The sequence below is a fragment of the Pungitius pungitius genome, chromosome 8 (genome assembly GCF_949316345.1).
Source record: "Pungitius pungitius chromosome 8, fPunPun2.1, whole genome shotgun sequence".
NCBI lineage: Eukaryota > Metazoa > Chordata > Actinopteri > Perciformes > Gasterosteidae > Pungitius > Pungitius pungitius.
In genome coordinates, this window is record NC_084907.1 from 10,854,202 (window position 1) to 10,881,940 (window position 27,739).

The 27,739-nt window shown below is 46.4% G+C and overlaps 1 protein-coding gene across 9 annotated transcripts in view; it reads left to right on the forward strand.

Annotated features, from left to right (window-relative positions):
* Window positions 1–25,758, forward strand: part of iqsec1b (IQ motif and Sec7 domain ArfGEF 1b) — a 129,845-nt gene extending 104,087 nt beyond the window's left edge. For 7 of the 9 annotated variants that reach the window (XM_037489739.2, XM_037489741.2, XM_037489742.2 and 4 more), the window contains 13 exons: window positions 11,559–11,838; window positions 12,191–13,446; window positions 13,982–14,143; window positions 15,545–15,667; window positions 16,871–17,037; window positions 17,447–17,586; window positions 18,263–18,292; window positions 18,429–18,554; window positions 18,654–18,753; window positions 19,117–19,278; window positions 19,393–19,569; window positions 21,063–21,112; window positions 22,499–25,758. In XM_037489739.2, the coding sequence (XP_037345636.2) occupies window positions 11,559–11,838; window positions 12,191–13,446; window positions 13,982–14,143; window positions 15,545–15,667; window positions 16,871–17,037; window positions 17,447–17,586; window positions 18,263–18,292; window positions 18,429–18,554; window positions 18,654–18,753; window positions 19,117–19,278; window positions 19,393–19,569; window positions 21,063–21,112; window positions 22,499–23,041 (3,316 nt within the window). In that variant the 3' untranslated portion in view covers window positions 23,042–25,758. Of the gene's footprint in view, window positions 1–6,611; window positions 6,748–11,558; window positions 11,839–12,190; window positions 13,447–13,981; window positions 14,144–15,544; window positions 15,668–16,870; window positions 17,038–17,446; window positions 17,587–18,262; window positions 18,293–18,428; window positions 18,555–18,653; window positions 18,754–19,116; window positions 19,279–19,392; window positions 19,570–21,062; window positions 21,113–22,498 lie in introns of those variants that run through there. The other 2 variants (XM_037489745.2, XM_037489747.2) reach the window with 2 other exon arrangements.
* Window positions 25,759–27,739: the final 1,981 nt, after the last annotated feature.

Genomic DNA, 27,739 nt, shown 5'->3' on the forward strand with positions numbered 1-27,739 from the left:
TAATGGAGTTCCTGTTGCCTTTCTATCATCTCCAACCACCGTCTGCCCATTCTCCTCTGACCTCTCACACCAACAAGGCATTTTAGAGATGGTTGTGTGTGAAATGCAATATATCCATCTTCTTATGCCAGAGAATAGCCACAACACCTGATATCCTACCTCTGACTATTCCCTTGCCAAGGTCAATTGTAGACTCCCTCTCCCTGGAAGTTCTCATTAAGGGAGTTTATTTTTTCCAAGTATTGCTTTGCCAAGAATCTCCCTTGTTTACATAGTACGTTCCAATTCTCTAGAAGGCTGTTAGTAACATGCGGCGAGCCTTATCCCCTATCCTCCTTATCAATGCCTAAGTATTTCTAATTAGATTTAAAAATGAAAACCCCTGTTCAGGCTAACTGCCTCATGAACACCGAGCTTGACTATAACTCAGAATCTGTGTCTCACGCTGAAACTGCTTCCAGAATTCTTAAAGTACGCCTCTAGGTGTCAAATGACAGGAAGGGAGAAGGGAGGCTGTGGGTGCCACGTTCTTAATTTTCACAATTGGGTATGTGATGGCATGTGTTATTTAAAATCAAAAGGACACGTATAGGTGTCAAAGTGTTTTGACGAGTGTGAGGGAATTACTGGAAATAACACCTTCGGCTTCACGAGGGTGACAAAAATAATCAGCCTGGGTAATCAAGCTGCCACTCCCTTTCCGCTTGACAGCCGGCACACAACCTGTCTCCCATTTCGACCTCACAGCCCTTCCCAACACGAGACAGGAGAGAGGGCGGGGGAGAAAGGGGGACGTGCAGAAGAGAGAAAAGGCGACTTTTATTACTGACGCCAACATCCACAGCGAGAGCACACAGAGGTGCTGCTTGTCCTTTACTAGCCTCAGTGGGTGTGTTCTACACCACACGGAAAAATATAAAGGATTGAGGCAGGAAGAGCCAAGCAGGGTGGAGCCTTCGACAGGCAACCAGAACCAGACCCACCAAAAGCGAGACATTCTGCGGGTCACTGCCTGTTTTTTGACATCTTTCTGGAGTTGAAAGGTGCCAGCTGCAGTGGGGTTTCGACCTGCCCTGACTCAGCTGTAGTAAACCTGAGCCTCTGTACATTGAAGGTAGGTCCATGTCCGTTACCTTACTGTGGGATGATACCTTCATCCTCAGTTTCAGTGATTTACTTCCCACTGGGCTGCAGAAAGAAACACTTTCCTTTCAGTTGTTTGACGTTTCCTCTTCTGTTTGTCCTCTTTCCGCTCCTTCTCCTCTGACAAAATGGTTCCTTTCCTGCTCGGCTTGGACCAGATGGTGGTTCAGCTCCTTCCCTTTGCGGTAGATAGTATTTTCGGTGCTGTGCCTCGGGGCAGACGATGAACAGCTGCTCCTCCTGTGCGCCCCAACTCCTTTCCCTCGCCGGGAAAAATGCCCTTGAAAGCAGCAGCGCCATAGCCTGTCATGACCACTTATCTTGGATCACACACGGCATCTTCTTTGCCACAATGGTTAACCCATGGGTCACTCTGTCTGCAGCATGGCCTATTGAGTTCCAGTGATGAGCAACTTATGGATGAAGGAAAGGGACACGGGAAGGGGGGACGCGTTCTGCAGCAGATTCAGCCTCCCTTCACCACTGCCTTCCACCCGTATTTACCTGGTCAGTACATCATAGAATAACATGCTGTGGGCTGTTGTCATAGAGCATTCATAGCTAGTACTAAGTCAATGGATGCACTGTAATCCACTTGAATGACTTCAATACCTTTGCAAACTGTTTAATCCAATATTGGCTCTCGTGAGCATTCAGTGTTTCCATCAGTTGGTTTTGCAAACTGGAATTGCACCTTGACAGAGTGTAAATGTGCAGCTGCAGGAAGAAGTGAGGTTGAACAGAGGGACTCAGTTTGTGCAGAAGGCTGTGGAACGTTGAGCGGTAGTGAAAAGTTGGCAGGGTAAGAGTTCTCAACTCTGCCTGGAATTAAATCCCAATATTGTGACGCACCTGGCTCTAGGTACAAACGTTCTCACACACAGAGCTGTTGAGCTGAGGACACTCGGGAAGTGCACTCGGCCCGCTCTCTAGGTGTGTGTGTAGGAGCTGGACGCTACTCCAGACGCCACACAGCCTTGGACCCTCAATGAGAAGCAGGTAGAATGAAAAGCTCACATCACATTCATAACATTGCAATGCTGTTCAACAAACACTGACCTTTTCCATTTCTCTGTAGTTTAAGTTGTTTATCAGGATGTTTCACTTGAGCTGCATGCTAAAGATGTGGGTGCACACTAAGCCTTCTCGGTTTGCATTACTCTGACCTAATAACAGTTTGTTGTTGAGTTTGTTGACAAAAGCCTTTGACTGCACCACAGATCTTCATAATTTGCAACGCTACTTAGAACTTCCATGATTCCTAAGAAAGCCTTTTCATCGACGTTGGCCTAAAGTTGAGCTAAAAGTTCAGTGTTCAGCTCATGCTCTAGAGTTAAGCGGGTCGGACAGAACAAACACTACATGGCAGTAGAAGCACTAATGATAGTAACATCCAACATCAGTGGATAAAATAGAATAAGAACTGTGTTTGAGAGTCTGTGTCATGGAACGTGCGTTGCCCCCCCCCTCACACTAGGTGCAAAGACACAGTCTGGGGACGCTTAGGCAGGACCGCTCATCCCGGAGAAGCAAAATGTCCATGAATACTGATGAGGGAGTGCCTCGGGTCTACGTTACGTCCCGGCTCGTCCCTGCCGCTGAGAACAATGAGACGAGCCGTATGTGCGTGATTGTCCACCTCGTTGAACGTTTGTACGCCGTCGCATGTTGAGATCTGATGGTTTGGGTGTTATGGACATGGTCTAGTCGAGCTTTCTAAACGCGCTCGACGATGCGGCGTCATCCTCGGTATCTACGATGCGCATTAGAAAGGCGCTTCCTGTCTTGAATTGTAAGATAGCATTGGGGTAGCTCCGACGTGACAGTAACAGGCCCTGGAGATCAAGCTCAACCCCTGAGGTGCAGCACAAAAACAGGAGTTAAAACCATACCACCGAGGAAGGATTAATCCCTTAAAGTAATTTTCTCCTGCCGAGATTTAATCTGCCAGATTTATTTAAAGCACAGATTTGGTTAATACCGTTTTGTGTGTTATTTTAGTTGTTTTGGGCTTTTTCCATCCAGACGTCTTGAATTGAGTTTAATAAAAAATAGCGAAAAAGATGTTGAAAGGTTTTACATGTGATTCCAGTTCTTAAGTAACATTGTCTGATTTGGTAGTAAATCTTTTATTCAGCATCATTAAACAGTGCTCTCGCTAGTGCTAGCCAGTGCTAGCTAGTTTTGTAGGTATTTTTAAATTATTCAGACTAGTTGTTATTTAACATCTGTAAACTAGTTACAAAGATGTGATATAAAAGTGAGCAAATCATAACCATATAGGCTTTGTCATTCATACTGGTTTGGCCATTAAATTGAGATTTAATTCCATTCTTTGAAGTAGTAGGACGGTCTTAACGTCTTTAAATAAACCCGGGTAATCCCTGCAGAAACCCCGTCCCCTTTGTGTCGTCTGTAAACATCAATCACTGCTTGAATCCTGACTGTCTGGTTGAACTTTGACTGCCTGTACTTACTGTAGGTGTGTGCTGAGTCTCCCCGTGTAGACAGGTATTATCAGACCTTACATGAGCGCTTTACTTTTGGTTTTACCGTGCGGTTTGGATAATCTCTCTGATCCAGCTGACTTGTTTACCGCCTGATGACCAGACTGCTCAGTATTGAAGGGATCAAAATGTAGCAGGTGCAGGTTCCTCTTTTAAAGAGGCAGGTTCCTGTTTTGGAACGACATGAACGGCATGTAGCGGCAAATCCCATGTAAATGAGTATGTTTTACGACTATGTCTTTTGCCACTGAAGACTTGAGCGAAAAATGTAATAGCATTAGTTGTTTTAAATCAAGACGTAAAATACACTGCTATGAATCATTTATGTTGACGTAAAATGGTGAAGCAGTGAATCAGATTACCCTAATGTTTATGAGAAGACTTAAAACTAGAGATTGTGACCATAAACCGATGTTTAAAATGTTTACTGAGGGATTAAGTCACAAGAGAAGTAATCTATTTCTCAAAGACGTCAATAAAACCAGAGTCGTCCTTGTGGATATTACAGGGATTGTAATTTCATGTAAGTGTAGGACAAGTGTAGGAGTTTAATTCCTTTTGTAACTGACCACCACAAATACTCCATTTCACTCTGAAACAATTCACAGCACAAAAGTTAAAGCTGTCCTGACTTTAGCTGAGACTTTAAAGGTATGCTAAAGGTTAGTTGCTCAGTTCTATACTTCTCACCACAATGCTGTGGCTTAGTGGTGTTGGCTCTGGAGCCAATAGAGAGCTCAGGGATAGAGGACGGACGACGAGTTACAGCTGTGGGATTAGCAGAGATAAACCGAATAACCACAAACAGGTCGCTGGGGCAGAATATAAACACTTAACAGACCCAATGCCATATGGTCATCAACATGTCATCATCCTCGGTCAGCTCCACACTCTGCAGACGGCTGGATTGGATCCATGTGAGTGTATTACTGCTAATGGCCAAATGTGTGGATGTTGAAAGCCATCAGAACATACATTTAGGTACATCATGTGCGTTTAACCCCACCACCCTTGTGGCTATCTTTTTGGGGCACTGGCTTGAGGAGGCTGAGAGAGCAGGGCCATGGCCTCCCTCCAAAGGCCACACGTGGGTGGGTTCTGAGCTCAGGGATTACAGGGCTGAACTGGAGCCAAACAGCTTTACAGTACATAGCCAGCAGTGCAGAGCCGGAACTGGGCCTCCACAGGTTTGAGGTGTGGGGCGATGCAGATGGCAGGCCAGCCAGAGCATGAGAGGGGAGTCGCTGCCTGCATCCTTGTTTTAGTGTCAAAATGCTCCTATTCTCCAGTGTAAACAAGACAGGACTCGTGCAAAGGGAGATAATTATGAAATGTGCTGATGTGTTTTTCTGTGCCCCGCGCACATGTGAAAACATGCTGCAGTCTTTGCTCCAGGTTTGTTGGAGGGCAATGGAAAACCGCATTAATGACTGCAGTAAGTTATTTAGATAGCGTGCCTGGTGCTTTGAGTACATGTACCTGCGGCCCATAATTAGGATGAAATGGATTTTAAATTGTCTCTTGTTTATTCAAACACACACTAAAAAACAACCCTGGAAATTGTCATGATGCTTTTACTTTCTTGTGTGTGTGTGTGTGTGTGTGTGTGTGTGTGTGTGTAACCTCCGCTAGCTTTGTTAGCACTGTTGCTGTTGTAAGCACTGTGCACTGTTAGCGTTGTTAGCGCTGTTATCGCTGTTCAGAGTTGGCTATATAAGTTTCTGTCTTTTCTAGCTTTGGGCATGAAAATGATCTTTTACAAGTATCAATTGAATGTAGAAGGTCAACTACAACACATGGATGGCTTATTTTGCTCAGTATCTCCTTGATTTAGGTATTGAGTTACGATAGCTAGCACTAACCAACAGTCTAGAAGCCAAAGGAGTTTTGATAAAGAGTTTCACTCAATGTTCTGTATTGTTGCTTGATGAAGTCTTTCAGCACTACAGCAATGATTAACGTTCTCCGGTGGAGAGACGTGTTGCAGCCATAATCTCAGCGAGCTCCTTGTGTTTGTAATGAGCGCTGCTCTATCTGGGGAGTCTGGATCGATATGTGTGTGACTGCAATACAAACCATTTCCATCCGTTGCCGAGTTGTCTTTCTGCAACCTCAACTCGTCAAAATGACTGGAAGGACGAGCTGTTTCATGATCTTATAATTGTTCACCCTTGGTTTTGTAAATCGTTTCCAAGCTGCAACAACCCATGTTTGATTTCCCTCTGTGTCTGTTTGGTACAGGCAGTGTTAAAAAATATGTTGTTTTTGCATGATAACGTTTGCATTCATGCAAAATAGATATGGAAAGCATTTCTGAGATAAAGCACGGGGGAATTTTTGTATGTCTATGTGTGGAAAATACGCACTAGACCTTCCATTTTTTTGTCTTTCCACTGTAGCTTTCTTACCCAATGTAACCCTGCCCCTTTCTTGCCTGCCGTTTTTTTTGTCGTGTCTATCTGCCACACCTTCAAGACTGATTCGCAAAATATATTTCCCAACATGAAATCGGTCCGTGACGCTAAAACGAATATAAAGACCCCCCTTTTTTAACCTTTGCTCGGCCACTGTAGAGTACAGATGATCGGACACAGTATGTGTTGTCCATTTGAAGGAGGTTGAATCTGGAGACAGTTGTACCGAGTGAAGCTCACATGGAGCCGTGCCTCCACAGTTAAAGTTGTACATCCAGGGGTTTCCCGAGGACTTACATATAAATAAAGCCCGTCTGATCATATCACCACCGGGCCCTGCTCGATCTTCCATTTTTTTTTGCCCCTTGTGCTTCTGCCACTTCCTGTTTAAATTAAGACCCTCCTCATCTGCGGGGCACCAGGTCTCCTGCTGCCACACCACCCAGTTTCCTGTGGAGAAACTCCCTCCCGGCTTCCTGCGTACGCCCCTCCTCACAGAGCTCCAGAGGGAGGCCAGAGCTGAAGAGGTGTCCGAGGGTGAGGAGCTGCTTTTAAGCTCGGGGATGCAGTTACGGAATGACGGTTGGTGATGGGCCTGCAGTACAGGGGGACTAAGAAGGCGACATGTGGTGTCTGCAGTGTGCCTCGGACAGGTCCTTGCTAGAGCTGGAACCAGACAGCTGGTAAGCCCAACTTGTGTGTGCGGGCTGGTGGCGGAGTTTGACCAGAAGTCACTACTTCTAATGGCTCTTTGAATTGTATTTTGTCTTGTGATGCAGGTTGTACATTTCACCGATGGTCCCTTTTACAACTGGAGACTGCTGCCTGGCGCAATGGAGATCAATTAAGAAAGCATTTATTAAGTCCCGTTACTGCTTCTTGAATGAGTTGCCTTTAATACAGAGGCTTTTGTGCCAGACGAGAGCTGCTGTTGAAGTCAATTTGCGATGCAGAAAAGGTGCGGGCTCCATTGATGAGCCGGTACTTGATTTTCCGTCAGTAAATGAGTCATGTTTTAGTGTTCCTCCTCTGGTGGCCTCTAGCTCAACCTTAATCATCTTAAACGGATTCTGAAGAGTTGCTGAAACGTGAACAAAACACATGACAGTGTGAGTGCAGAGTTAAACAAAGGCAACCGGAGAGGCATGTTGTTGGTGTGAGTGGCAGGTCGGAGTAATTAATTCATCACTGACGAGCGACGCAGCGAGAGGAGGCTCCGCTTGGCGAAAAGGGCGTCTCCAGGGGAGCCGTTGACACCAGAGCTGTCCTCACATCGTCTGCCCCCCCCCCCCCCCCTCCCCCCAACCTACACGTGCGTCGTTAAAATTCAGCCAGAGGTTTATGCACCGTCATGGTGAGACGTGGACTTTTAGTGGGTTTCTCAAATTGAACTCAAGCTAGCGGGGCAGGTTGTACGGTGCACATCGTCTTCATGTCGATGTCGTTCCTGACATTTAAAGAGGCACTCGACTCGTTTCGCATGCCACAGTTAATTTATGAATTCACAGGCAGCTTGTGTAACAGTTCGGCTCCCGAGGACCTGCGTTGTTGTGATGCTGAACTCATCTGGAATTTGAATGGCCAGTCTGTGTTATAAATGTTTTGAGGATAAGGCTGTTCTCCGAACTGAAATCAATGTGCTTTCATTTGTAATTTTATACCAAGTATAAGAACCACAAAAAACCCACACAGGGTAGAAGGAGTCGGTGCGTTTTACAAAATCTGTGTTATGCATGTGAAAGGAGAAGTCAAACGTAGATTTACTTTAAGTTTTTCACAACCTTTTCCTTAGCCTAAAATAGTCTTTCTAGGTTTGTTTCTTAACCTTACTTAAGTTGTTCCTGTTTATTTTTAAAAGACAGCATACATATAAACATTTTATTTCTACCACACTGTTGAGTTACACTATGACTATGAAGTATTTGATGATGGTTTTTGGAGGAAGATCCACAGCCTGGATACATCAGAATACTAGAAACAATGTGCAGGGGCAGTCTAATAATTAAATGGAGGCCTACTTCACTCTGGCTTATGCTTCACACAAAGTGTTAATGTTTCCACCACAATACCCGATGGAAGCTTCCTGAACGATCCTTTCTTGCTGCATCACGCTTTATTTATATTCACCACATCAGAAACGGGAGAATTTCAGAGACGGCACAAGCGGTCCATGATTACCAATCACCGTTTCCCTGGTCTCTATAGACAAAGCATTTCATTTTGCGTTTGCATAATTGTTTTTTACAGTATAACTTCTGTTGGTGAAAACTCAAAATGTTGAATATTGTCCATCAGAATTTGGACACAAATATGATACAATATGATAATATAGTTTTGTAATGGGAGCGTTGAAACATTAACATCATGCCATCCTGCTAATTCATTCTTGAAGGGACAGTCTACCCGAAAATGTCTATTAATGTACTTTTGTTTTTTGAGTAGCCTATCCCAAGTTTTAGAGATATCGGCCATTGAGATGTTCGCCTTTTCTCCTGTATATTCGCACTTCAGGTTTTATTCAACAGCGATGTCTCATTTCAATGAGGCTGGATAAATGCTTTAAACCAGTGATTTGGTCGCGGACCCGTTTTTAATGGGTCGCGGGCCTTATTAATACATTCGAATTTTGAAAAATTCATCCTGTGATTTTATTTTGAAGTGACTTTTTTAATGCAGTCGTTTTTTTTGCCGGCTCGTCCGTCCATGTTTTCAGCAGCGTGTGCCAGGTTGGGTCAAACCATTCTGATATGGGGGAGACATTGGGTTTTTAGGATAATTAAACATCCTGAATATAAAATATAAAATTCAGCTTATGAACTTGATTTTGAATAAATTTGAGATGTTGAGAATGTTCCTTGATTTGGGTCGCATCCTGTCATTAAGGTGTGATGGTGGGTCCCGGAGCCAGACCAGTTGAGAACCACTGCTTTAAACAGACCATAAAAGGCTTTCAGGTCCGACCGGAGTCTCCTCGCTCACTTCCCCCAGTCTAGGAGAATTGGATCAGTAAGGCTTTGACTCAACGTGGTCACTCAACCTTTGCAGGAAAAAAAAGCGGGTTCATACATATTGAAATATAAAGTGTTGTATTCTGTCTTAAACTACCCTTTTTCCAAGAGCAGCGGTTGGTCTTTAAGAATGTTTGCATGTTCTGTTATGTGCAACTAAGAGAAACAACTCTTTCAGTCTGAGGCCCTGGGAGCGTCTGCCGGCTCCTGCATGGCCCTGAGTGCCACATATCAGGTGTGCCAAGCCTGCCCTCCATACAAATCAATGCATCTACAAACCTGCCTTCTCTGTACTGACCAGCACAGTTGCAGAATAAGATGGCCAAGTTGCCAACCTTGGGGATTCATTACAGCAGTTCAAATGGGTGACATCACCGTGAATACGGTGACTTACATACTGTTCGGTTGTGCCTCATGGATTTGAAAAAGAACCCATATTGTTTGTCAATAACTTTCAAATCTTAAAGAAAACAATATGTACTTGTTCTGATCATCCACAGCCACGGCCATAGTCATGGCTATGTTTCTTCTTATGTTACAGAACAAAGGTTAGGGTTGAGGCTCTAATTAAAGCACAAAACATCTTTCTGTGTGTGTGGAGGTTTGGATTGATGATCTGGTGAAACAAACACAGGACACAGCCTGCGTAGGACCTGTTTCAGGAGGCCGCTGTTTGTTTCCCACGTGAAACCAAAAGTTGTTTTGTATCCATTCATCACTATGAGGTTAAATATGATTTCCTCATTTTGCTAGGGGCACTTTGCCCAACGCTAATGTCGTCCATTCAGTCAACATGACAGATTGATCGCAACTGCTAGTGTCCTCCTCCTCCTTTGAGAAAAACTACAATTTGGCTGCTTTACATTTTTTATTGTTCACTGGATTTCAGCTGTGCTCAAGTGACACAATCTGAATGTAATTAAACATAGCCTTGGTTGGCTGTTAGCACAAGCAGATGACAGGCATCATTTAGTACCCCTGTTCACTTTGCATGCCCAATGCAGGACTATTTGGGGCTTTCAGCCGCCTATGGACATCCAATCTCCTTCCTATTAAAGTTTTTATATCAGCCTCTATTATCTAACCGCAACCCATTCTGTACAGAGGTTGAGCTCTTTGACAAGATAGATGCCTCCAGATGGATGTCCTTGTTCCAAGCCGTTCTGCTTCATCCATCAGCCGGTGACAAAGAAATTGAAAAGATATTGACCCTATTTTGCTAAAGACAGTTGCTTCGAGGTAAAAAAAAACCTAACTGTAACTGGCAAGGCAATGATTCATAATAGTGTCACCTCACTCCTGGCGTGTTTTATGAATGCGGGACATTTTTCTCTCTTAGGCTAATCGATTATGCTGTTGATACAAGGTCAGAGGGTACGATAGGCCTTTCATTCTGGAGCATTGGATTGATTATCCTCTGCTCACTGTAAGTCACTGCTGTCTGCGATCAATCGATGAGGGAAGTGTATTAGACCTTACTCACATAAGCATACTAACCACCTGCCGGCGGGAGTTTGGGATCCAGTTCTGCAGCTTTCTTCATGTTGGCAGTGGGCTGTTTTTGGACATGCGATGCAAAAAAACTTTCCTTTCCCTCGTTCGCTTTATTCTTGCATTAATACCAAGTCCATTCATACTGTACATTGACTGTTCATTGTGAAGTTCTTTGTCAAACAAACTGTTGCTGTTGGTCATGTGATTGACATTCTTACATCTCTAGGGCCTCATCCCTTTTTATTAGCTGGCTTCTGGAGTATTTATTAAATTGATGTCTCGATATAATACACACTTAAGTCTTCCTAGATATCGGCATCCAGTTCTGCTTCTGTACAAAGAAAGGGGCTTAACTTAACTCAAATCACTAAATCAAATGTTTCTGTCTCTGGAGAGGCAACAGCTTATCAAATTGCACACTCAAAAGCATCACATCAGGTAGATTTTTTAGGTTTTTTTCCTCTTCCAGGAGCCTTTGATTCCCCAAAGTGGTCATTGTTAAGCTGTGTGCAAGTAACCAAACACAACACCAAACACCCCTCGCAGCGTCTCAGGCCCGGGAGGAGAACAGATCTGAAGTTGACATTTAGCTGCTGTGGTCCGGTGGGTCGTGGCTTTCATCAGCTGTTCCTGTGTTGGTGGTTGAGCAGAAAAAGATTATCACTGAATATTAAAGGCGCTGCCTCGCATACTCTAATCACTCCTGACACTGCGCGTGCTGTTTTGATTGAAATCACAAAGATAGCCTCTGATAGTGTCGTTGTGATTTCAGCGTTACTTTTAAGTGCTACATTTTATTCTTACCAGGATTCAGTGGTAGGTTTCTACTGATTGGGAAGATTCGACGTATGTTCTGCATTGTGAAGGAAGTAGATTCATATTCATGCCCATCCCAGAGGTGTCAGAGTTCCACCCCTCTCGCACAAAACACAAAGCGGTACTCGCTCACAGTGACTCAGCGAACTGACCCCGGTGTTGCTTGTCCGTTGCAGTGTGGAAGGTGATGCTGCGGGCGGCGAGGTGGGCGCCTCTGTGGACCCCGGCGGCGTCTACAGCTGCATCCCAGTGACCCACAGCGGCGGCCTGGGCCCCGACCACCTGGACAGCCAGCTCTACGGACACATCCTGCTGCCCGGCCACCTGCGGCCCCGCCGACCCAAGCTCCAGCACTCCCAGTCCATCCTCCGCAAGCAGGCGGAGGAGGAGGCCATCAAGCGGTCCCGCTCGCTGTCGGAGAGCTATGAGCTCTCGTCGGATCTGCAGGACAAGCAGGTGAGGATGGGGGAGGGGGGGGTGTGTAGTTATATCTGCCGAGTGTAAGCTGTGTGTAAACACGTCTGTGTGGATTTGTCCGTCTGATGCGTACAAATACACAACTTTTAGCTTAGTTGGCCTAGACAACTTTACTCTGTGATTATGTCAGTGAAAAATTACAGTCAGAAAATTCTCTCTAAAATAGGTGAAGAGAAAACACAACCTCTCAGAATACTTTAAGCCTTCATTGTCCCTATTTTAAACGAGGATCACTATCACCAGTTGTCCCATTATAGAGAACATTTGCAAAGGAAATAGATGTAGGCTGCCACCAGTTGTGTGCCAACACCTACTTTCCCTCTACATGCAGGTGGAGATGCTAGAGCGTAAATATGGTGGGCGTTTCATAACACGGCATGCAGCCCGCACCATCCAGACCGCCTTCCGCCAGTACCAGATGAACAAGAACTTTGAGCGTCTAAGAAGTTCTATGTCGGAGAACCGTATGTCCAGACGGATTGTCCTATCTAATATGAGGATGCAGTTTTCCTTTGAAGGACCTGAAAAAGTCCACAGCTCCTACTTTGAGGGAAAGCAGGTCTCACTAACGGATGACAGCACCAAAATGGGTGCACTGGTGCAGTCAGAGCTCGGTGGGGAGATGGGCCTTCAGGCCAAAACCCCTACCACGCAGAGCGACTTCACAGACGCTATCTCAGAACTGGAAGATGCCTTCTCCAGGCAGGTCAAGTCTCTAGCCGAGTCCATAGATGATGCGCTCAACTGTCGCAGTCTGCATGGTGATGACAGCCAGTCGGAGCCAGGGATGGCCCACCAGGACATGGACAGGGAGGTCGGCTGCCAGGTGAAACCCTCCCGCAGCGCTTCGGAGCATCGCAAACTAGACGAGATGACGGCGTCCTACAGTGATGTGACCCTTTACATCGATGAAGAAGAACTCTCCCCGCCACTGCCCCTGTCTCAATCCGTTGACCGACCTTCCAGCACAGAATCCGACTTGCGTCAGCGCTCCCTCAACTCTTCCCAGGACTACTGGTCCCTGGCTCATAAGGACGATAAAGGGGACACGGACACCAGCTGCCGTAGTACACCATCTTTGGAATGCCAAGAGCAGCGCCTGCGGGTGGACCACCTACCCTTACTGACCATTGAGCCTCCGAGCGACAGCTCGGTGGAGCTGAGTGATCGCTCCGACCGCAGCTCCCTGAAGAGACAGAGCGTCTACGAACGGGGCCTCGGCAACCAGCAGAGCAGCCCCAAAAACATGGGCCTGCCACCCCGCGGGCCTCCCAGGGACGAGGATGCTACTCGCCATCGACCACGGCAACTGGAGGCCCAGCTGGCCATCAACGGCACCGCCAACCGGCAGAGCAAGTCGGAGTCCGATTTCTCAGACGGCGACAACGACAGCATCAACAGCACGTCCAACTCCAATGACACCATCAACTGCAGCTCCGAGTCCTCGTCCAGGGACAGCCTGAGGGAGCAGACGCTCAGCAAGCAGACGTACCACAAGGAGACTCGCAACAGCTGGGACTCGCCCGCGTTCAGCAATGACATCATCCGCAAGAGGCACTACCGCATTGGCCTCAACCTCTTCAACAAGTACGTACAAGATCCGCTAGCAGGCTGTTCCCATAGATTCTGACACAATCCGATACCACGCTCGTGTTGTGCATACAACGTACCTAACGAGGCAGGGGAGGTTATTTAAATGGGATGCAGCCTTTTCCTTATGCTTTAGAACCAAACCTTAAACTCCTGATGTTGATTGAAACAAGACTATTATCTGTCTTCTCTACTTAAGGTGCAAATTATGTCCGGGTCTCATTCTGCTCCTCTTCATGCAGAGTGATTCATCTGAGCCTTTGTGATTCCATTTAATCATGGATGATTGTGGATTTGGTTTCTTTTCCACAGCCAGCCATCAAGTTCCTTTTAATCATTTGTGATGAACACCCGGGAGAAAAGTAGCTCCCTCCTCCCCGCTCTCAGCCTTCATCCCGTTGCACCCCCCCCCCCCCCCGTCCCTCTCCCCCTCATTCTTTAAATCCTATCCCACACAATTGGCCGAGGGCAGAAGTGCGGATTTTGGATTGTGTACTATTTCTGCCTATCACTATCTCTCTTACAACTCCAGGAAACCAGAAAAAGGCATCCAGTATCTGATAGAGAGAAACTTTGTTCCGGACACTCCAGTGGGTGTGGCCCACTTCCTGCTCCAGAGGAAGGGCTTGAGTAGGCAGATGATTGGCGAGTTCCTGGGTAACCGACAGAAACAGTTCAACCGAGATGTCCTTGAGTGAGTTTGCATCAATTTAACATCTTTGTACTGACATTATACGGAAACCGGCTTTTGATGTGTCTTGTAAACTATGCCAGCGCACAGAATATTGTTTTATCTTCCTCCCTGCGCTACAATCGTTGAGTTGTAAACACTGGTGCCAATTTGCAAGAAGCACTAAATAATGACTCAAGTTAAAACCGAGGAAAGTCCACTCAGGAATTAAAAAAAGTTCTGTAATCTGTATTTTTAGGAATCTAATGATAGAAATCCTTGTATGGTTCTAAAAAACATAACAAAACATACCATGCAAGCACATGGAAACCTATTCCTCCTGCTGCACGATATGCTGCAGACATTTAAACAGGGAGGACCACTCCTCAAAGAAATTCCAGTAGGGATTCTCAAATAGAGCCTCTACTTTATGCCTTTGACCAGACGTCACACTCTAAAACACACTCCAGCTGAGCTATCAGAGCCCATCGAGATTCAGTGCAGGATCAGGCCAGAAGAGTTCCATCAGAGTCCATTTGACAAGCACATCTAAACCCTCCTTGAGAAAATGTCTATAAATCCTGACATGAACAGTATCAGGGCTCCAGAGAATCTTTCCCACTCTCCACTCCAGAAAAACGTATCAGGTACTTTATTTGAGTAGAAGTTTTAATAACACAGTGAATGAGGATTGTTCTTTTAAAAAGCTGTGGTGGAACAATCATCCCCCGGCTCTGCTGTTATCCTGGGCTCTATAGAGCGTTACAGCTGATTCCAGGCTGTTGATTTTGGTTCAGTCTCACTGCTCCCATGAAAGTCATTTCCCGCCGCTGGCAGCTGTTTTAGCTGAAAGGAATATCCAATTCACCCACTGAATGTACTAAGCCAACACTAAACCACAGACACAGTTGGTGATCGCTAATGAAATGAATGGATATGTTTGGAGGTATTCTTCTTGGAGGTTGATGGACACAAATACACTATTTGATCTACACTCTTTTATCTGGTTGCCAGAAACAGGACTCCAAAAGCTCACATTGCTTCCCGTCTGCTGTATTCGTACTGTTTGTTCTCGTATGTCAGATGTCTGTGATGTTTCGTGCTTGTGGAAATTATTAGTCCTGCTTTTAGTGAAATCAATAAAACGTATTCACATTTCAGAAGTTCAAAAATTAAAAATTAAAAATGTCCTTGAGAAAAATGCACATAGTTTACCAGGAATTGTGTCATTAAGCAAAAACAAGGATATTTTCTACAAGCAGTAGCTATATTTATATCATATTGAATGTGAAAATGTAGCCATCTATATTTGATGTATATTGTTCCACTCATTAGAGTTATACAGAGCTGAGTCCCGTGCAGCTTTCTTAAAGAATCAAGGTACTCCTCTTTGATCTTCCCACCTCCCGCTGTGTTTTTCACCAGCTGTGTGGTGGACGAAATGGACTTCTCGGCTATGGAGCTGGACGAAGCCCTCAGGAAATTCCAGGCACACATCAGAGTGCAGGGTGAAGCACAGAAGGTCGAGCGCCTGATAGAGGCCTACAGGTGAGAAACACGGCATGGTTTCATCAATCAAAACAGTGTAGACTGGAAATAGGAGGAATAATGGGATGTTTTTGCAAAGAGGGTCTTGCAGTAACTCATTGACTAATTGAGGATTACTTAAGAGACCATTGCCAAGATGGTTCGCTGCCGTATCCGAAATATTTGGATTGGCCAAAATATTTTGGCCAATCCAAATATTTCTACTGTGGGAGGAATTGGATACTGCTTACTTGGTGTCTAAAAACCCCATTGTCCTCTAAAACAGAGGTTTCTGTTGAAGAGCATCCGTGCAAAGTCATTTACAGGAAATTAGTTTAAAAACGCTGAGGAGAACCTCCCTCGGGGCTGCCGATGTTGTTTGGGAGTCATTTATTTTCTCAAACCTCTGGTGGAAAGGAGCTCTCATGCCCACAGAGAATGAGCTTCGATCAGCGCTGAGCAAGGACATTTCAGCCCCAGTAAACACCGCAGTCACCGTTGCATTGTGGAGATAACGATAACTGATCGTGTGGCACTCACCTCCGGCAGCAAGGTCCAGATAAAATCATGGACTCACTTTGTGGAGACTTTAAATGAGCGGCCCGCTGGCGGCCGCAGGCAGCATCCGCGTTCCTCAGCGGTACCGGGTCAGGGTTCTTTTGGCTCCAGGCTGTGACACATTATTTAAATGGGTGTGATCGCAGCTCAGAGAGTGGAGAGCTCAATATGATCAGTATCGATGAGAGGATCAAACCATGGGAACAGAATTATTTTGCATTGAAGGAAAGTCTTCATATTGATCCTTTCCAACTTTCCCTGCTGTGTGAACACAATTTTAAATGATGACAATACTAATTGATCAACACGCCGTTGGAATCTTCAGATAAAGGCTTAAGCTCTAAATCTCTGCAGGGACAGGCCAATAGAAGCTAGTCGGCCTAGCAGGAAAATGTCCATTATTCCATCCAGATGTGTAATTGTTAAGCAGATCCAGGGCCAGATATTTTTGTGGCAAACAACCTTCCTGGTTGTCCTTGTTGTTAAAAGGAAAACCTGCCCACACAGATATTTAAAACAACAAGCAGCATATGGGGCTTAGTAAACAAAGCACATACAAGTACATTACATTTCGAATAAGTGTTGCATTAATAATAAGCCGTGGGGAAATAGTCTCCTCAGCAAAAGGATGATTTTAAAGTTTCTAGTTCAACATCCTCTCCGCAGCCAACGCTACTGCATCTGCAACCCCGGTGTGGTGCGGCAGTTCAGGAATCCCGACACCATCTTCATCCTGGCGTTCGCCATCATCCTCCTCAACACGGATATGTACAGCCCCAACGTCAAGCCGGAGAGGAAGATGAAGCTAGAGGACTTTGTCAAGAACCTTCGAGGTACTTGTTCGACACAAAAGCCCAATTATCTTTAGACGCTGGACAGAATATTCACTGCAAATTGAGGGTTTTTTTGCATGCGTTTTGCATTGAATACGGCCGTGTCAGTAAGGTTGTGGCTTGGTTTTGGAAGTTTCGTCTAAAAGAGCTCTGCTGGTTATGCAAATCTGTCTTTAGTTGCCCTTCGACAGATTTTGAAGGTATTAGCGGGGGCTTTACAGCACGGCTAACTCATTTGCCTGCCTACTGGAGTAGTAAGTAATTAAAGTACAGTATTGAGTGGACAAATGTTTGTCCTCAGAAAGCTAGAAATGTGTGCAGCAGTGTGTAGGTAAACTCAAAGGGTTCATCAACTCTCATAAATCTCTGAATTAATCATAAATCCTCCCTCCCTCTCATCCTCTGACAGGGGTGGATGACGGGGAAGACATCCCCCGGGAGATGCTGGTGGGGATTTATGAGCGCATTCGCAAGCGGGAGCTCAAGACCAACGAGGACCACGTGTCCCAGGTCCAGAAAGTGGAGAAACTCATCGTTGGGAAAAAGCCGGTGAGTTTGAGAGCAGCCCTTGGGGGGGCCCGCCGCGTGCTGAGCGGGAGCACTTTCATCTCACCCTCCACTCAGGAGCTGAATATAACGGGGAGCGTGCGCTACCAAATGGCCCCATATACCCTGTGGGCCGTCACAGAGAGCGGCCGTTTCCTTCACACAAAAAAGGAAAAAGAAATTGGAATGAAAGAGCGTTCCTCACCTGAACTTGCTCTCTTCGCTGTGTGACGCATCGATTGTTCGGGCCCCAGAGCCCTTCATGCTGGATGACTGTAATGCGTCTTTGAGAGCCAACCAAAGAACGACCCTTCTGACGAGCTCCGTAATAATAAATGAGATGAATAGCCTCGCGGCGTGTAATCACGAAGGTGCTTTGCCTCCAAAATGAAACGGCCTTTCCTCTCTGTCCATTTTTTTCAACTTCTGCGACAGAATAAGCAGAATCCATCCATGGGACGTTTTGGTCATAAAGGCTGGTTCACACGACAAATAGCACAAATAGATGGATTGTGAGGAACGCACGCATCCATAGTTTGGTCTGTGATCCATGAAACTAGTTTTGCCATTTGTAAATTTGGCCCATTTTTCTTGTTGGTGGCAGCGTCTTTTCTTTCATGCATGGCGATTTCAAAATGTGTTCAATGACCCCTGTAAAATGACTCCTCTGTCTTTGCAGATTGGCTCGTTGCACCATGGTCTGGGCTGTGTGAGTGACCGTTCCTCTAAATCTTTGGGTTTAAGTGGAAATGTTTGGAGAATATATAAAAAATAGCCTTTCTGCAAACATTGTGGAAGGTATAGAGGTTTTGATACTCTGTAATGAGGCCGTATCGTGTGCACAGGTGCTCTCCTTACCCCACCGCAGACTGGTCTGCTACTGCAGGCTCTTTGAAGTGCCCGACCCCAACAAACCTCAGAAGTTGGGCCTTCACCAGAGGGAGATCTTCCTCTTTAACGACCTGCTGGTGGTAAGGGCCGACATTTGTCTTCCAGGGCCTCAAAGAACAAACTTTGGCATTCACTGAAACAGGCAAACCCACATTGTATTGCATGCTTCTTTTTCGCAGGTTACTAAAATCTTCCAAAAGAAGAAGAACTCTGTGACGTACAGCTTTCGGCAGTCCTTCTCCCTTTACGGCATGCAAGTGCTGCTCTTTGAGAACCAGTGTAAGTGCCACGTTTGCCTTTGTTGAACGCTCACTCTGAAGGTGTCAGTATGCTTTAAACAAGTCATGAAATGTTTGTGGTGGCTCAGCAGGGCCACACCACAAAGCAGTTTGGACTCAGTTTTCAATAAACACACAGGACAGATACTCATGAATAGATCATGTAAAAAGTATTTTTCTTTAAAATAAAAAACTTTAGCCACGGTGAAATCTTGTGGATGCCATCAGAAGTTAAAAGGAAGTAGCAGAAAACGTTCCTTTTACAGATTATCTGTCTTGTGCACTACTGTATGATAGGATAAGATTTAAAAAATGGTTGTTAAAGAGGAACTTTGTGTGAAAGCGTTGATTTTGTCACATTCAGATTATCCCAATGGAGTCCGTCTGACCTCAGCCATTCCCGGAGCTGACATCAAAGTCCTTATCAACTTCAATGCACCCAATCCTCAGGACCGCAAGAAGTTCACCGACGATTTGCGAGAATCCATCGCTGAAGTCCAAGAGATGGAGAAGTACCGGATAGAATGTAAGCATTTTTCCCTCCACATCTGTGCTCAACGGTGACCCATACTTCAACCTGGACTGTGAACTGGAAGACAAGTGGTCTGCGTTGCTGTTAACGATGCATATGTGCTTCCAGCGGAGCTAGAGAAGCAGAAGGGCGTGGTGCGGCCCATCATGTCCCAGTGTTCCGGACTCAAGAAGGACACGGGCAACGGCAACCTCAGCCGAGGGAGCCTCGACGACAGCTATGCCGTCGTTGAGGGTTTGAAGAGGAGCGCCCTCAGCAGCTCCCTGCGTGACCTCTCAGACGCAGGTAAAAAGAGGGGTTGCCATGGCAGCATGCTCACCACAAGGCCGTCCCCCTGCTAGACAAAAGTAGAGTGTGTGCAAAGCTGTACCGCTGGCAAGATACCGTTCACTCCCTTTGGAAGAGGCCGAGTTCCTGTACAGTGCGGATGTGGATGGTCGTTGCTGCAGAGCGTCTGAAGTAGAGTTCGAGATCGGTGTTTGGCAAATAGGCCCAGGTGGAATTTACTGGAGCTGATGGACCATTACCTCTGCACCGCCAGTAGGGGGAGGAGGCCACGGTGTGAAGGCCACGGTGATAAATTTGAGCGTCTTAGCGGCAACAGGAGACACTTTGTTCAGTCGAATCGGTGGAGAGTCAACTCAACACTCAACACAAACACACATCACACATTTTAGGGTTAACAAACAGAACGGGAAGAAATGGTAAAATAGGGATTTTTGTTAATAGAACTAAGCCACAATTTAGTTTATCTTGGTACTTGTTGCCTCATGCGGAATGACTTCTGACTTCTTGATCTTGAATGCTGTCCTTGGTATTACCAGTCCACTTGAATGCTTCTTTCTTGGCCTCCTGTAGAGAGCCGAGGCGACACAACTTTGCTTAGGAAGGTTCCTAAGCAAAGGTGTGTAAGTGGTCACCAACATAAGGAAAGGAGCTTCAATGCTTCCTTACTTAGCTCCTTTAGCATAGGAACTACTGGACCATCCAAGTAGCCAGCAAAGGAGATAATTCCGTCCCACAATTCCTTGCGGTGGAAATATTTAAATAGCGACGTATAATTTGACCGTTTACAAGAAATAACGATCATGACCGAGATACGCAGATCACGTGAGTAACCGTTAGCATAACTCATTTCTGTTGCAACCTTGCTAATAAAGTAAGTGTCTGAACCTGGTTGTTATTGTCGTCTCCGATGCCTTCATGAAAGCGACCGTGCATGCGTCAGACCTTTCTTTTATTCTCACAATAGTAGAGTCATCTGGCCGGATTTGGCCGGCGGGTCGCGAGTTTGACATGTGTGCTTAAACAGATGCGGAGGCTCTGATAGAATATTTGGATATTTGTTTGGATTGTAGGACAAAGTGTATGTTGTGACTCCTTCTCTGGGCTAAAATGAATTACAGGATATCTTGGTTTCTTCTGCCTGGATTTTTCGCCCGTTCTTTTTTAAAATATCACCTTTCGGAGTCTCGTAAATGAATGAGGTTGAAATGAGGTTTTGCTAACGGGAAGGTCTCCTGCCAGCTGTGTGGTCATTAGTAGAACCCCGTTGGGGAGTTGTAGCAGTGCCTTGCTCCTTCCTTTTGCCCTTTAGCCCTTATTCACATCCCTCTGCCGATATGCTGCTAGCTTAGCCGTGTGCCACTGCTGCCACCTCTAGTGCCCCACCCCCCCCACCTCCAGCTCCACCCAGGCCGCTGTAGACAGAAGGGATGTGTGCACCACCTCGTGCTGACCGGGCGTGTCTAATCTGTCATGTTGCATGTTCTGGGCAGGCAAGCGTGGGAGACGCAGCAGTGCGGGATCCCTAGACAGCAATATGGAAGTAAGTAGGACGCAACCGACGCCCAGCTGACTTTGTGTTGTTCAGCCCGAACGCACAAGCCTTTTTGAACTGTTCTTGGTGGTGGTGTTTTCTGTGGTGAGCACCTTGGTTACCGTGCATGCAAACGTGGGAATGATCTGCCGCGGCTAACCCGCGTTCACCCTGGACGCGACGCAGTACGACGCGTCAATGGCTGCCACCGACTCACACCGGGGCCGCTCGCCACTGGCGGCGCACTGCGGCCTTCGTGTACGGGTTAGACATGTCGCCATTTCCTGAATTCTGTCCTTTTTTTGTTTTTGCTTTGTTCACACCGAGTGAAGCTGAATGCGCTTTTGTCAGTTCAAGCTCCTGCATGATCACACAGTTTGAAGTGGCCCCTGACCTGGACAAGACATACCTCCACACCCTATTCCTCTTTTCATGGTCACACAGCAGTGTGCTGCAGTGAAATAATCCCGGCATGAAGGCACAGGCCACAGAGTCAATATATACTGTCTCAAGGCTCTTTCTGGGATCAGGGCCATTTGTGTTGGGCTAGCTGAGTTAGCTTGAAGCCTACATTTTCCAGTTTGGATATGGAGCTGCTGCCTTTAACAATAAGGCTGTTATTATATTAAACTTTTTTCATTTCAGTACATGTAAAAAATGATATAGTATATGTTTATTATTCTTAGAGACTCAATACTTAATAAAAGACCACCATCTTCTCGATGATGTATTGTTAATGTATTAAATTGGCACACTATTAAACAGTTTAAAGCCCCACGTAGTAACTTTAAAGTTAGAACACATTGCAATTCAAGACTCTTTTTGACGCCCCACAACGTCCCCTTCGCCCCGCTGCTGTCGTACCACCAGTATGAGTACACATCACATTCTTTCCTCCACTCATCCTCCGTTCTACACCGCGAAAATTGATAAAATATGCTCAAACGTTGGTAGCTCAGTTTGCATGTTGTGCATGGCTCTGAAGATTTGCTTCATTTCTTTCACATCAACTATTGTTTGGATTGTGTATCTTGTTATTGTGTGTAACTGTGCCTTTTGAAAAAGTGGAAATTCAGAAACAGCAAACCTTCATCGGTGAACTCAGTCCTGCACTTTTGGTGACTCCAAACTCGACAGTTGATAAACGCCACTGCATGCAGATGTGCGTCCTGTATACCGGCTGCAGCTTCAGATCGCTCTATAAACACGCCACAGTGGGGTCACATTGAATTCAAAAGGGTCTCCTGTAACCTTCAAGAGCAGATGTAACAGTGCTGATGCTCAGGGGGATGTTTCGCAGTAGCCTTTTTATGGCAAAATGTGAATCTGCAGCGAGTATACCTTCAGTGATGTGTGTAGACTTTGCCCCGTGTCTGACCTTCCTTTCTCTTGCAGGGGTCCATCATTAGCAGCCCCCACATGCGCCGGAGGACCCCCTCGGGCCGCGACTGCCCGTCCCGCCACAGCGGCCAGTCCCTTCCCAACTCCTCCTCGCTGCTCGGAACTCTGTTCGGCGCCCGGCGGGTGAAGTCCCCCAGCCCCACCCAGCAGGCCCTGCACCCCACCCTCATCTCCCACACCCCCCACCCCGCCAACCTTCACCACACGGCCCGGTCGGAGACGGACGCGCAGGCGTCCGCACACCCGCACCACGCCCAGTTCTGTCACGTGACCCAGAACCCCCCGCCTTACCACCACCACCACCACTACCACCCGCCGGCCCACCTACAGCAGCCGCCGCACCAGTACCACACTGTCCCGTCTCATAACCAGCAGCCAGGCTACCCGCCGCACCCCCATGGCCACGGGGGTCACCCAGCGCACCCCTCACACCCTGTCCACCCTGTCCACGGGCCCCACCACCACGGCCCGCCGCCGCCCTCCCAGGCGCCCAGCAGCGCCAAGCCCAAGAACAGCGGCATCAGCACCGTGGTCTGAGATGCGCGGGAGGAGGAGACGGGGGGGGGGGGGGGATCTCTCTCAACTGAACTTTTTTTTTAATTTTTATTTCCGAGGATCTTTTTTTTCCGTTTGACGCTCCAGCCAGCACATTGAATATGAATTCATTTCCTCTACAGTCGCTCCCTCTCATTTCATCTCACACGTCACGCACGGCTGCCTCGTCAGCAGCGGACAAGGACTCAAGAGCATGCACAAAGACCACAACTACTGTTTCTCCTCAGCAAATGAAAGCGACACATTCAAATGTCTCGCTCAGCGATCTAACCAGGTGTGGGGGGGCCGTGTGGGGGGGGGGCATGGTCACCCTCAGCCGCACAGTAGCTGTTCCAGTATTTAATGTAGCGGTAGCCCACAGCGCACTGTGACATCTCTGTTAACAGTGATAAATGTGCCAATTACAGAAGCATTTACTAATTTAGTCACAATTATTGCTCTGTGTATATTGTGCATAGTGTTTTGTAAAATGATTATATCAACTGATATTATAGTTCATTATAACTCTCAGTATATTATGCTGGCACATAGAGCTTTTACTGGTGGTCGTTGGTTTCTGGGTCGTATCTCAACCAAAGCGAGCCGACGAGCGAAAACAGATTCACCCGAATGTCCGCCATCATTTAGATTTTTTTTTAGACCTTTTTTGTTGTTGTTGTTCAGAGACCCGAAGAGGGCCTGGACTGCGACCTGGTGGGCTGGTGCAGGAAGAAGAAGAAGAGGAGGAGGAGTTCGTTTTTTACCCTCCCAGGAAGCTGTGAATGTGGAAGCTCTCAGCTGGCTGAGTAGGCCCCTCGGCGGCGGCTCCTCCACCACAGCGGCAGAAAATCAATCATTATCATCCTGCGACGGAGCCCTGCTTCCCTTCACTCAGCGGGAAACACTCGGCAGTTTTTATATCAATCATCCTTCTGACATATTACCGGACGATGTGTCCAGAGCGGAGGAAGGTGGGGGGGCATATTTTATTTTGAGAAGTGACAGACACTGCACTCGTTCTACTAGTCGATATCAAAGGCAGAAGTCTGAATCTGTTTGGAGATTATAGATTGGATTCTTCTTTTTTACTTGTATGTGCAATATGTATTTACTTGTTTATTTGTATCTAAGAGCTATTTCGATCTGATGGTTGTTCCAATCTGTTTGGTTCTGTTGTCTTTTTTTTGTCCCCCACTCCCCCAACCCCCCCCTCCCCCCCCCAATGTACTTTGTAATTTATTTCCCTAATGCAAGTATCTACATGGATTTGACGGACTGGACCTGCGCTTATAAAAGAAGTCCAAGGAAAACCCTTTTGCATGTAACAATGTCTCTCCGGGCTGTCGAGTACTACCAAACTATATCAGTGTTGCGGTCGACAGTTGTTAAAAACTAAAAAAGATTAGTGGTAGATTAGTTTTGACTCTTCAAATACAGCTAATGAAAAGTCAACTACGTATTTGTGTCACTTCAGAGGACAAGTACATCCGAATCGCTTCCTGATGCGCCGGGTCTTAGGAGGCATAGGAGGACAGTGGAGGTCTCAGAGACGAAGGACGAGCCTGGACATCTGGAATTCTGAGTGATGATTAGGGGAAAGATTTGATTAAATAATTAATTAATTGTTAAATAAGAAAAAAGCGGAACATGCTAGCAATATTTTTCTTTCTTGCCGTTGTCTCGACGTTGCCAGTTAATCGTTTGATAATGACGCCAAATCATCCTGCTTTATTTACTTTAGACAACCCTAAAACCTTTGAGTTTGACTCTAAATGTTTAAATATCCACCTTATATTCCGGCGTAGGTAAGGTTCTATGGAGTCACTAAAGTGCCAATACTGCATGGTCATCACATTTGAAAACTGATTTATACCAAAATGAAATGTTCCCGGCACAATGCCCCACAGTCACCAACCCGTTGTAATGGAACAATGGTGCAAATGAAACCTAGCTTCCTTCCACACTTTCGTCCAATCAGTGAGTCACAAACACCTTCAAGCAACTGATCAGTTGTGAAAAACCCGTCCAGGTTCGGTGTGAGGTGCTGAGTTGCAAGCCATACCTTTTGTCTCTCTCACACTTTGTTAATTATTTAGTTTGTGGTGTGGTTTTATGGAGCTTTGACCCGCCCCTAAACTTTCACCGTAGCTTTGATTCCTCTGACTGCTCCTTTCAGTTTGGAGCGAGTCTTTTGATTCCAAGTTGTGTCATCTCACTCCCGGCTCACACTGTACAGTACAAAGACATATACTGCTGGATGTTAATAGCTAATCCACCGGGGGAGGGGGGCGCGTAATGTGGGTCGACAAAGAGGCTCAGAAAGGGAGGTGATGTTTTACGGGTGTGTTGGTAGCCGAAAACCAATGAGAAAAATACATGTAAATAGCCTGTAAATAATGATAATTATTATTACTACTACCGCTCGGTGTCCGCAGGTCCAACGAAGGTGCATCTCTGCTCCCCTCTGATATTTACATAATCATCGACTGCTTTCTCTCTGCCTCTGACCAGGACTGATTTATCATAGGGGTGTAGAGCCGTGGCTCATTTTTCCGGAGATTCTCTCGCACTCACGGCCCAGATTTGGAAGGTCGAAACGGAAGGGAGGAGTGCTCCTTATTTTATTACGCATTCTGTTTCTAAGTAGAAAAACCCTATCGATGTAAAACTAGTACTGTGACGATGTTGAGAAACGCAAAATAAAACCATATATTGTAAAACCGGAGCTGAGTGACTTTACTGAATTGACTTGAATGAAGTTGAATGTAAGAGGGTCTTTCTTCTAAATAGTATCGGCCGGATCAGTCCCATATCTGGTAAAGCTAGACGTCTAACCCTGATGACGTCATACATTAGTTTTTTTGGCAGACTTGACTAAGATTTCCCTGCATTTGGATGCCAAGTGGTCAGAGCACATTCCAACAATACAACGGCCTTCTTCAGGGACACTGAGGAATCCGATATAAACCCTAACCCTAACCTTGGATCCGCTCGTCAAAGTGTATCCAGCAGAAGGGCCTCTGCACATGGCCAGCTGCCTCGACGGTGGCAGGTGGTCTGAGTGACAGATCGCCCTCTTTGTCCGTCAGGATCTTGAGGTTGGAGCTAAAAATAGATCCCTGGGCTTTTGAGGGGCCACTTCCTCTGTGTCAGCATGTTGACGTCACCATGCGGCTGGGATGGGGCAAGGGCTCCGGTTCCTCTGCCGGTGGAGAATGGTTTTGGGGTCGATGTACCCCGTCGTGTTGATGCATAGGCCTACGATAGTCCATGTTTGGATTAGTCATTATTTATAGCGCGGTGGGTTTGCGGTGGACATTTGAAGTCCTCGAGAGGAGCTTCAAGGACAACAGGCTCTTCTCAGAAGCAAAGCACTGTGAACACAAGTTGAATTAAATAATGTTAATTATGGTCCTATTCTATTTAGCGTCTCGCGGCCAGCATGCTGGATACCTAAATGGAACGTGGGCTACAAATAATGTTATTGTCCACACAGGTAAGTGTGAGTCACGCTGGGTGCGTGCTAGTGGGCTGCATGTTTATATGTAATATTGGATGTTCCATGTCTTATAATGTGTTTTTATGTCTGATGTAATAATCAGGAAGATGATAAATTTACATCTAGACCGTTTTGATTATTGATATTTCGCATTTGTTGGTGGCTGACAGCTCTTCACGTGTTGTTTATAAAGCAAGCTCCGTGTTCAGACTGTTTTTTTCCCAACTTCCGTTTAGTTCCTTAGTGCAGCGCGCCTCCTAGTGGTGGCACAACGCCATTGTTACATAGTTGTGCTCAGGGCTAAACCGATCGGCATACCTTGTACACTCGGAGCGTTGAAACCACGTTAGGACGGCCAGACCCTTAGGCCTTGAAACCCTTTGACCTCTCGAGTGCATTTTACACCATCCAACCACGGGTGCTGAGGGTGGTGGGGTTTTTTGCGCCCTCCGTCTCCCGGACCACTGGCTACCTTACGACTGTGCCGTGTCCTGTTTGGTACTGCAGTCAGTGATACCGGAGACCCAGGGGGAACTGTCCTGTCTCTGTCCCTGTTCACCTTGTGCACCACTGACTTCCTGTGTTCTCCGGTGACTCTGCAGTGGTCGGGACGGACGGGAGGAGGACTACAGGCCAGAAGTGGAGGACTTTGTGGAATGGGCCGGTAGAAATCACCTGACTCCAAACGTGGCCAAGACCAGAGAGATTGGGGTGGACTTCAGGAGGAACATGACAGCTCCACAACCAATGAGAGTTCTGGGTGAAGATGTAGACATGGTGGTGGAGTACGAGTACGTTGGATGAACAGACTGAACTGGAAGGCCAACATCAACGCTGTGTACAAGAAGGGGATGAGTTAACTCTTTTTCTTGTTGGAAATGTTCTACCGGTCGGTTGTGGCCAGTGCTCTGTACTTGGACATTGTCTGCTGGGGGAGCAGCATAAGAGCTGGAGAAGCCAACAGACTTAAAAAGCTGGTGAAGACGCCCGGCTCCATCAATGGCTGCCAGAACCTAGACTAACCTCTTCACCACCTACTGCATGGACAGCGAAGCACACTCTCCAACAGGATGATCCAGCTCTCCTGTAACAAGGACTGATACAGGAAAAACATTCCTGCCAACTGCAATATGACTTTTAAATAAACATTGCACTGCTACACTGGTGTTTTAATTTAATTTAATACCTATTCCAGCTTTTGC